The sequence below is a fragment of the Panthera uncia genome (genome assembly GCF_023721935.1).
Source record: "Panthera uncia isolate 11264 chromosome B3 unlocalized genomic scaffold, Puncia_PCG_1.0 HiC_scaffold_1, whole genome shotgun sequence".
NCBI classification, from domain to species: domain Eukaryota; kingdom Metazoa; phylum Chordata; class Mammalia; order Carnivora; family Felidae; genus Panthera; species Panthera uncia.
In genome coordinates, this window is record NW_026057582.1 from 28671308 (window position 1) to 28682464 (window position 11157).

Here is an 11157-nt window from a genome sequence, read left to right on the forward strand (position 1 = left end):
GGGAGAGAGGGAATCCCAAGCAGGCTCTACACTGTCAGTGCAGAGCCTGACATGGGGCTTGAACCCATGAACCGTGAGACCATGACCTGAGCCAAAATCAAGAGTCAGACACCCAACCACTGAGCCACTCAGGTGCCCCTAGACTGACTGTGTCATTAGAGGTTGCAAAATAGTGGTATTCTTATTTTATAATTTCTTCTTTGTTTACTAGCTGGAGTAGAATTATTGCAAAGTAGAACTTCTGCAAAAAGAAACTTTTCCAACCTTATATTTGGTTACTCTCAAGTTTAGATTATATAGAAAAGGTAGGATAAATGCTTGGTTCTTTCCCTTTATTTATCAGTTTTCAAAATCACAAGGTAGTTTCAACACCTATTCGTGATTTAAAAAAAAAAAACACTCAACAAATCAGGAATTGTGGGATATTTCTTAATATGATAAACTTGTTATACCTTAGAACTAAATCCATTATTTTATTTAATGGGGAAACACTAGAGGCATTTCTACGAAGATCAGGAACCAAGTAAGGATGCCCACTATGTCCATGACTATTTGCCATCATTCTAGAGATATTAACTAATGTGATTAGACAAGAGAAATCAACTGCTGGTATAAGAATGGTAACAAAGTAGCAAAACTCTAATTCACAAACTAGAATAGTATATCTGGAAAACCCTAGAGAAGCAATGATAAAGTTACCTCAAACATTAAAGGTAGCAGGATGTTATCTGCTGATAAAATTACCACACAAAAATGAATAGCCTTCACATGCACAAATAACAGCCAGTTAGGATACAATAGTACAGCAATCCCATTTACAATAGGAACAAAGAAGAAATACTTAGAAATAAGCTTAACAAGAATGTGTAAATCCCATATGAAGGGAAAAAAAAAAAAGGTTTTTTTGAAAAAACAAAAACAGGTTTGAAACACTTTTGAAAAAGCCCAGAAGTAGACTTGAGCAAATGGAAAGACATTTTTTGCGATCTTGGATAGAATGATTCAACATTAGAAAGATGTCAGTTCTTCCTGAGTTTACAAATTTAATTCAAACCCAATAAAAATACCAAACAAGCTCTTCTATGGAACTAGACAAATGGATACTAAAGTTCATGTGGAAAAATAAATATGCAAGAATAGTCAAGAAAACACTGAAAACAACAAATTATGAGTGGAGACTAGCCCTATCAGTTATTATTTATTTACTATAAAGCCTCTAGTTAAAACAGTGTAGACAAATAGACCAATGGAAGAGAAAAGAAACCCATAGATTGACCCAGCTGTCTATCTATGGACATTTGGTATTAGGCTAAAGGTTGCCTCTAATTACATTTTCATGAATGGTTCTGACACAATAGGGTAATCATTTTGTAAAAGATAAAATTAGGTCCATATCTCGCATAATATATAAGAACAGTCTGTAAATGGACTGGGGATCTAAATATAAAAAATAAAACCATGTTAGTATTAGAAGAAAACACGGGTGAATTCCTCTTTAGTCTAAATATAAGGAAAGATTTTCTGTGACTCAGAATTAAGAAGCAATAAAAGAAAATACTGACAGATTTGGCTACAGAAAAACTTGCATAGTAGGGTTGCCTGGGTGGCTCGGTCGGTTAGGCGTCTGACTCTTGATTTTGGCTCAGGTCATAAACTAACTGTTCGTGCGTTTGAGCCCTGCGTCAGGCTCTGTGCTGACAGTGCAGAGCCTGCTTGGAATTCTCTTTCTTCCAACCTCTGCCCCTCCGCTGCTCATGTTCTAAATCCCTTTGTCTCTCTCTGTCTCTCTCAAAATGAATAAACATTAAAAAATTTGCATAGTAAAAAACCATGATAAAGTAAAAAGACAGCTAACAAACCGGGAGGATATATTTGCAGCATATGCCACAAATAAAGAGCTAATACCCCTCACATACAAAGAACTCCTAACATTTGAGGGACAAGGGACCAGAGACCTGATAGAAAATGGGAGGTGGAGGGGGTGGGCTAGATGGGTGATGGGCATTAAGGAGGGCACTTGTTAGGATGACCACTGGGTGTTACATGTCAGTGATGAATCACTAAGTTCTACTCCTGAAACCAATACTACACTGTATGTTAAACTCGAATTTAAATAAATAAATTAAAAACAAAGACAATGGGTAAAAGACATGAAAGAAGAGTCACAAAAGATGTAAAAATAGACCTGAAACATTTGAAAAAAAAAATGTCTGAACACACTCATAATTTAAAAAATTCAAATGAAAAAAAGACTGGGATACTATTTCTTACCTGTCAAACTGGGAAGAAAGAGTATGAGAATACATTCTGTTGACGCTGTGGGGAAATTGGCACCCTCATACATTGTCAGTGGGAATACAAAGTGGCACCACTCTTTTGTAGGGACATTTAGCAATGCCTGCCTAACACAACCACTACGCGCTTACCTTTTGACTCAGCAATCTCATCTTTAGGAATCTACCATGAAGGTATACTTATAACACTGTGAAAATACATGTGCGTAAGGTTATTCATGGGTGCATTGTTTATAGTGATAAAATATTGGAAATGACCTAAATGTTCATATGCAGAAGGATGATTGAATAAATGATGGCATAACCATCACTGGAATACTTGCAGCTATAAAGAAAAATGAGGCAGATTTTTATAATTGATATGGAATTTCTAAGTTTAGTATTATTAAATGAAAAAAATCGACGTCAAAACAATATCTGTATCCATAGTATGCTGCCATTCTTATAAGAGAGGCATAGGAAAAAAATATATATCTGTTTGCTTGTATAAAAGTACAGGAAGGATAAACAAGAAACTAAAGAGACTGGTTACCTACAGCAGTGGGAGGGGATGGGGCAGAAAGAACAGGGAAATAGGGGTTGGATAGCACTTCTCTGAGAATGCCTTTTTGTATAGCGCTGACACTTAGGACCAAGGTAATGTTGTACATACCCTATTACAGGAAAATACTAAAATCAACCAGGATGTTGGGGGGTGGGGACTGAAGCTGGAACATGAACAGTAGCAAATGAACCTAATGTAAATAGGTAGCATAACCATCCTGAAGGGTGGGGAAGGAAAGAACTAACTTTAGTAACTTGAGAATGCAGTACACGACTATGTGTTTTCAGGCTAAAGGTAGAAAGACTATATAAATATCATACCCTAGTTAGTAAATTTGTTTCTTACAGGCATATAAGTTAGCCATTCTGAAACTACCTTATGTATGTACAGGTCCGAACCAATAAGTATATATTGTGGTAATGAGAGCCAGTTTTCTCCATGTCACAGAAAGAAGAGTCAAATAAAGAGGGAAGGCTAGACTGAATCCTGTGGTGTTGGGGGTGGAATAGGGGTGTTAGGATAAATTTATGATTTTTGATATAACATATTGTGTATCTATATGCTTATATATTTTATATAAGATGTGTGTGTGTATGTGTGTGTGTGTATAGTTCTCTACATGTATACATGTATATCTATATGTAATAGTAGATAGATACAGAAATAAATACAGGTGTGCGCACATGTACCTACACATACATTTACTTCCTAATTCTATTCTCTGGGAGAGCCTAGAAGCAATGACAACGCAGAAGCAATGAGGATCCATGGTACCCAGATACTGGTTTCTAAACACCATTCTCCAGTAAAAGGAATTAGGAACCCTTGGACAAATGGCTGATCCTAGGGCTGGAGATACAAGAAAAGTCTGGAACATCCTGTGGTACTAGAAAGTAGGGAAGTGCTCAAAAATTGATAAAGCATGCCTAAAGGACACAGGAACTAACTTGAAGGAACTCCTAATGGCAAATCTGGGATAATGTGAGCAACAAAGTCAATAATGATAGTGTTGCATTAAAATCCGAAGAACAAAATCCATACTGCTATTTAAAAATTTGAATAAATAAATAGGGAAGAGTTAAACTCTTTTTCAGCATAGAATTCCAATAATAAGTGTAGAGGGAAGAGGGAAATCACCAATAGGCGAGCATCACTGTTTTGGGTTGTTGTAAGCAAGAACAATCAATTGGTGCCAACTGGTGAGATTATTTGCATAATCTGAAAGTATCTCCCCAACCAGATTACTTATTAATACATTACAAACGGAAAAATTATAACTTTATAGTAAAAACTGGCAGACACTGCCTAAACTATTTGATCAGAATAACATTACTCGTAACAAGACATATTGGTATTAATGCCCTGATATGATGCACTAAGAAGGGCACCACATCTCTTTTGTAGTATTCTTGCCCAAAGTGCACACCCTCAATCTTCCCATGAAAAAAGATCAGACAAACTCAAATTGAGTGACATTCTACAAAATCACTGGCCTAGATTCTTCAAAAGTATCAAGGTCGTGAAAGACAAACCGAGAGGCTGTCACAGATTCAAGGACACTAAGAATACATGACAACTAAATACAATGTGAGATCCTGGATTGGATGTTGGGAAAAGAGACAGAGGTGGGAAAACTGGTGAATTTCAAATGAGGCTTGCAGATTAGTCAATAGTATTATGTCAATGGTAATATCCTGCTTTTCATGATCGTCCTATCATAATGTAAGATGTCAACACTAAGGGAAGCTGAGTAAAGTGGGTACAGAAACTCTCTGTACCATTCTGCAACTTTCTCTACGACTAAAATTATATCAAGATAATAAACCAAAAAATAAAGGGATGTTTCCCTAGCTTCTTCCAAAGGTGACAAGGTTGTTTTTTTTTTTTATAAATAGTATCTTTATGAACCCAAGGATTTAAATATATCTTATTTGTTTCAATCCATTACAGTTAAAATTGTCCTATATTTGACCAGCGAGAATGTAATCAGGTTGGATCTTGAGTCCTTTAGACATGACCCCAATAGTATTTGATGGTTTCCTTGCTTTCCAATATGTGAAGTTATTTATACATTTCATGCCCTGGACCTGGTACCAGCCATTTCTTCAAGGACCTCTGGTTCATTTCAGTGGGCAATGATCTTTAGAGAACATGATAGGGGTACCAGGGGTGCTAATTTTTACCTCATTAGTCATTGTTTTGGGGCATTTTAAATGGATACAGCTAGAAAATATGTTTTTGTTTGTTTTAAAGACAAGATACTGAATTTGCATGGATACTTGAATTTATACTGATACTTCTAATTCATACTCAGGAATAACTGTAGGGTTTTTACTTAACTTCATTGATCTTACATCTGTATTTTCTTTCAAGCATGTCAAAGTTCTTCTCAATAACAACATAATCATTCATTTGATACGTACAAGTTTCAGAATAGTAATTCCACTATTACCACCAAAAATATGATTGCTGAAAGGAAATATATTTTTATATATACACATACACACACACTTATTTTTGTTTAAGACTAAGATGATGACTAAGGATGTACAGTCAAACTACTTGATTTAGAGTCACTTGAAATAGTTACTTTCTGTGTGGTTATGCCATCAACTCATACATAATTAGATTCACTTGTTTCATTTTTCTTTTATTTTTAGAGAAATTACAGTGTGAATTTTGTTTTGTGACTATGCAAAATATTTACTGGTTCCAGAATTGAGTCTATTAAGACAAACAGGATATTCAAGAAAATCTGTCTTCTATTCCTACTCTTTCACACTATTCCCTCACTCTGCTCATAGGTGGCCATTTAAAAAAATTATGGCTTATCTTTCCTTTCTACTTAAATATAACATTATATGTATATATGTATGAAGTTGTAAGAATTCATGTGTATGAACCCATACGCATAATGAATCCAGAAAAAAATGCATTTTCTTGGAAAATAGTAACAAACACACCTGTTTTCCTCACCTTGCTTTTTTACTGGATATCTTTTTGAGATTACTCCACCACAGTATTTAGACATAATCTTCATTTCTTCCTACAGCTGCATAGTTCTTCATTAGTTAATTCAAACAGTCTCTTGTTGATAGACATTTGGGTTAGTTCTGGTCTTTGGCTTTACCAACAGTGTTAATACAGAGGTTTCTCATTGACTGTAGGAGAGGAATCAAGGGTGAGGCTGCTTGGGCAGTAGGGTACCTCTCACATAGTCAGGGATTTGCCATGCACATTCCAGACTAGGGTTCCCATTCTACTGGAACTATAGCCATTTTACTGGAACTGGTTCTCTGGTACTTGGGAGTAAGAGGTTCTTAAATTATGTTTTTCATGGGGGTTACCATGAGCTGGCCGACCTGGGTGGACCTGACAAGCAGTTATCCTGAAAAGCACATGGAAAAGAAGAGAATGTGGTACTAGACAATAATCAACCCATGAAAAATGTATTTAAATCTAGAGACACCTGGTTTCCCTTTGGGAAAGTCTAATCCACTGTATTCTACCTTCTTGTATTTCTTGTGTCAGCACTATAGTAGGAGTCATGTGTCTTAAAGACTTTAGTAATACTGTTTCTGACAAGTCTCTCCCTATTTTCTGTCCCCATCCTAACTTGTTCCTCCTTGTATTATTCCTAAATCATATTGTCATATAGCTTACTTCAGCTCCAAAATAATGGTGTACATTTTTTTGGAGTAAACCACACCATCCTGGTTTTCATCCTAACTCTCTGACTGCTGCCTTAGTCTCTTTTTTCTCTGCTTGTCCCTTAAAGTTGGTATTCCCAAGGGTCTGTTTTTGGCCTTTATCTCAGTAACCTTTTTTGAGTCCTTGATATTTCAGAAAATTCAGTGAAAGCTATGGACTTACTCTTTTCTCCGAAAAATGTACATTTGTGCATATAATTTCAGATTTGTTCATATAATTCCAAGAAATTAATGGACACCCCTCCATGAGTTCAAGTTCAAGGACATCTGTAACATATCACACGGGCTTCCTCTCTTAGGACCTCCATTGTCGTCTTAATCACCAATGTCTCCCAAATCCATATCTCATGATCAGGCCTCTTTCCTGCTGTCCAGCTGCCTCCAGGGCATCTCCACTGCATGATCTGTGGACGTATATAACATATCTCTGGCTGAGGTTGCCTTCCATGTCCCACGTCTCTACTCTTCCGCCCACGTCTCAATGGGCGGTTGTACCATCTGGCCTGCCGACCAAGCCACAACCCAGTAATGTTCTTGATTTCTTCTTTATCGTTTTCTACATCCAATCATTAACTTTCTTTTTTTTTTTTTTTTTCAATGGTTTTTTATTTATTTTTGGGACAGAGAGAGACAGAGCATGAACGGGGGAGGGGCAGAGAGAGAGGGAGACACAGAATCGGAAACAGGCTCCAGGCTCCGAGCCATCAGCCCAGAGCCTGACGCGGGACTCGAACTCACGGACCGCGAGATCGTGACCTGGCTGAAGTCGGACGCTTAACCGACTGCGCCACCCAGGCGCCCCCAATCAATAACTTTCGAATGGGAACAGGACCCTTACCTTTTCCCCATGCCACAACCCTAGGTCAGAGTTCACCTCTCACCTGGATGGTGGTAGTGCATCCTACGTGGTCTTTCAGCCTGCAGAACCAACCTCCTTCCACCCAGGTATCTATTCTTCCACAGCAGCTTGTGAGATCTTTCTAAATTCCATGCGTGACCAGTCACTCCTCTGTTGCTAACTCTTCAAAAGCTTCCCATTGCACCACTGAAAGGTGTTAGTATGATTTAAAAGAGAGAAAAAAAAGTCTTTCATGATATCTCCTGCCTTATTGCTTGCTCACTGGGGTTTCCAAGTTCAATATCTACTTTTTCCAGGATCTCCATACTGAGGGGTGCCAGGGTGAGATTTGATACGAAACTTAGTTTTGCAAACGTCTTATAAGGCATCCAAGCAGGTCCAAAGAATAGAGCAGAGCTGAACCTGGATAATGGGGACCGGATCACAAACACGTCGCTACTGTGTGCCCGTTCTGAAGGAGATGTGGAGATGAGTTCAGACAAGGTTCTGCCCCAAGGGCCTGACGGTCTGTAAAGGAGAGGACAAAGGAGGCACATTCCAAAAGGAACTATTCCAGAAAACAATTGTGTGTACATGTCTACTCTACACCTGGCTTTGTGGCCTAAGGCAAAATGCAATTAAATGTCAGAGGAAGCTGTGGGGATGCAAGAGGGGAGAGAGAACTTCCATTGGATGTAGATTAGTGACATCTCTGTAGAACAGAAGAGCTGGAAGACTTGAGGTGTGTAGGGAATGGTCCAGAAGAGCAGGGGTCAGGGGCTGGGAGAGTGTCCAGGAACAGGAGCAAAGGCGTATACTGTGTCTTTGGAAGTTAAACACAGCGTTAGAGGGTCCTGTTCTCACCTGGGCTCCAGCCTCCAGCCCCTGACGAGGCATTTGGGATCTGAAAGGTGGCATCACATCACATGCATTTCTCTATATTGGCATAATGAAATCCTGCTGAGGTTCTGAGGTGTCATAGATGTTACCATCAAGTATGGTTGTTGCCCATTTCACAGATGGAAAGGGTAAGGTTAAGAGGAATTCAATTAAAATTTTCAAACGTTTAAAGTTCTTTCTATGCACTAGGCAGTCACCATGGGGAACACAGAAATGCAATAAAGTGTTTTTCTGCCTTATGGAGACAGGGTTACTGGCTACAGGAGTTCAGAAGAATAAGGAATCTCTTTAAGCTTGAATGTGAGGTGGTAGTCAAGGAAGGCTTCTTGGAGGAGGTATGATTGAGCAGAACCCTAAAGTGGGGGTAGGGTTTGCATAGTTGGGGAGGCAGAGGAGGAATTTCCAGGTATGGGCAGAGCACAAAGCATATTCAGGGGACAGGGAAGACTTCAAACGGGGCCTGGAAAGGGGCATTCAGGAAGGTGGATCCGCACAGAATCGGCTGGAGGAGTAGGTGGGGGCCGGAAGCTGGCCCTAAATAATTCACGCTCTCTCTCTTCCTCTCCACCTATTCTGTACTCTGCCAGGACCAGCTACTCTTCTGCGATGACTGTGACCGTGGCTATCACATGTACTGTTTAAATCCCCCGGTGGCTGAGCCCCCAGAAGGTAATGATGATGAGGTCGACAGTAGCCCCAACAGCTACTCCTACCGCTTCCTGAGCCCTCACTATGGTGCAGGCCTGTGCTGAGGCCTTTCCGTATCTTGTCTCATTTAATGATCACAATCCTTTGAAGTAGGTACGGCCATGGCCATTGTACAGATGAGGACACCGAGGCATGGTTCCACCCCCAGAAATGACAACTTGGGGGCCAAGGAGACGTTTCCTGGACACGTGGCAGAAGTGGTGGGAGAGGAAGCCTCCCCGGGGAACTGGCCTAGACCTGGTGGCTGCCAAGGAATGAGGGGCTTTACAGCAGTTCAGCTGATCGCCTCCGAGCACTTAACTTTTCTGACCGGCACTTACCCTCTGCCGAGCTGCAGGCTCCGGCGCATTTTCAGGCCGGGGACTCAGTCTCTGAGCTGTGAAAGTCAAAAGAGAAACGGGGCTTGCAGGAGTTAGGGCCAAGGGGCGGGGCTTGAGGGTGCGAGAGCGGCTGCTGGTAACGCCATCTTGTTTTTTTGCAGGAAGCTGGAGCTGCCACCTGTGCTGGGAACTGCTCAAAGAAAAGGCCTCAGCCTTTGGCTGCCAAGCCTAGGGCCCCAGGTTGCTGGAGAGGCTGAGGCGGAGCCCAGCTCAAACCAGATCAAGCCCCCGCTCCCATGTATCCAGACAGACCAACTGTAAGGAAAACCTGTGGTCACAGAGGGCATGGCCACGTAGAACCAAGAGGGTGAGGTGTCTGCTTACCTCCTACACACAGGTTCCGGTACTTCAGCCGTTCCCTCCTTGTTTCTACCAGAAGGATCTTGCACTTTTGAAGAACACCCCTAGCCCCGGCCCTGTGGAACCCCCTCACATTTACCCCAGCACTGAGGCCCTCTCACTGGCTCCCATTTTAAGGGAAGCTTGTTTTGTGACCACCTATCCGTCATTCACGTGTAGTTTGGTGTTTTCTATCTATTGTGTTCCAAGAAATCTTCACACAGCCTCCCGCCTCCTGCTTTGGCTCTTCATCCCGAACTCAGCAGAGGAACAAAGGGCTGTGGAGAAGTTGTTATTTATTACAAGCCTCCCTGGAAACTTCTAGACTCAGAGTCGGGAGGCCATCTTGACGATGAAAATCCTTTTTTGTTCCTTGGTCTCTGTGAAGAAAAAAAGCAGTTTTCTGGACCCCCAGCAGATACCTAGTGGTGTCTACAGCCAGGGTGGTCTCTTGATGGGGCTGGGGGGTGGGGAGGGTACTAGAAGTCTGAGGAGTGGGCAGACACATTGGGAGGAAAATTCTGAGGCCCCGCCACAGCCTGTCAGTATTTGTTATCCATCGGGAGTGGCTTTGCAAAGGATCAGGCTTTGCAGTTCCTTGACCTTCTCAAGGGCATCCTTGAGGTGAGACAAGCCACAGCCAATGGCAGGGGACATGCTAAGGCTCTGCCTCCCAGCCAGCCTGGGTCTGGAGCTTTCCCTGGGACTAAAGAGCCAGGAAAGTGTGTGCGGGCTGCCCAGAATCTAAACATTGATACAAAGGACTGCAGCTCTGAGCAACCTTTCAGTATTGATGTGGCACCACGAATTCCTTTTCCCAAGTAATTTCTTCCTTCCACCCCGTGTATGTTTGCTGCTGTCTCCTGATACCCGACTCTGGAGATTTCAGGATGGGGAAGAGATGATTGTCACCTAAACAAATAACCGGGTGGGGGGGGGGGTGGATGTGATTATTTATGATCACGGTGGCAACGATACAGAATCCTCAGCTCAAGGGCTGCTCTTGTCCCCGAAGCTCCCCGGTACATGCTGGACTCTGGCTTTTTTTTTTTTTCTTGTGAGCTACGTTTTTTTTTTAAATGTTTTGAGAAGAAAGAGGTGGGAGGCTGAGCTTCCGAGAAATCTGTGTTGGAAGTCAGCCCCGAGGGCTGGAGCGGATCGGGCTGTCTTTGAATCTCGGTAGCAGTGGCAACGGCAGCAGCACACAATAACTGACACATTTCTGGAAAAATCATTTGCCCAAAGGGCAGGTCTCGGTGAGTGGGACCCTCGCGCATGCTCGGCTTCCCTGAAATCAGCCCCATCTCTGTGGTCCGGCTGCGTACAACAAAGGCCGAGGTTATTTTTAGTCCTTCAGCTCCCGAAGAAGGCCCTGGAGACTTGGGCTAGTTGGGCCACTTCTGCCCGGCAGAAGTGTTCGCTCCGCGACTTGGCAAGAGCCTCC

At 41.7% G+C, this 11157-nt stretch overlaps 1 protein-coding gene across 2 annotated transcripts in view; it reads left to right on the forward strand.

Moving 5' to 3' along the window:
* Positions 1-10764, forward strand: part of DPF3 (double PHD fingers 3) — a 256781-nt gene extending 246017 nt beyond the window's left edge. The window contains exons 10-11 of one of the 2 annotated variants that reach the window (XM_049612522.1): positions 8874-8955; positions 9476-10764. In XM_049612522.1, coding sequence (XP_049468479.1) covers positions 8874-8955; positions 9476-9546 — 153 coding nt within the window. In that variant the 3' untranslated portion in view covers positions 9547-10764. Of the gene's footprint in view, positions 1-8873; positions 9446-9475 lie in introns of those variants that run through there. The other variant, XM_049612521.1, reaches the window with a different exon arrangement.
* Positions 10765-11157: the final 393 nt, after the last annotated feature.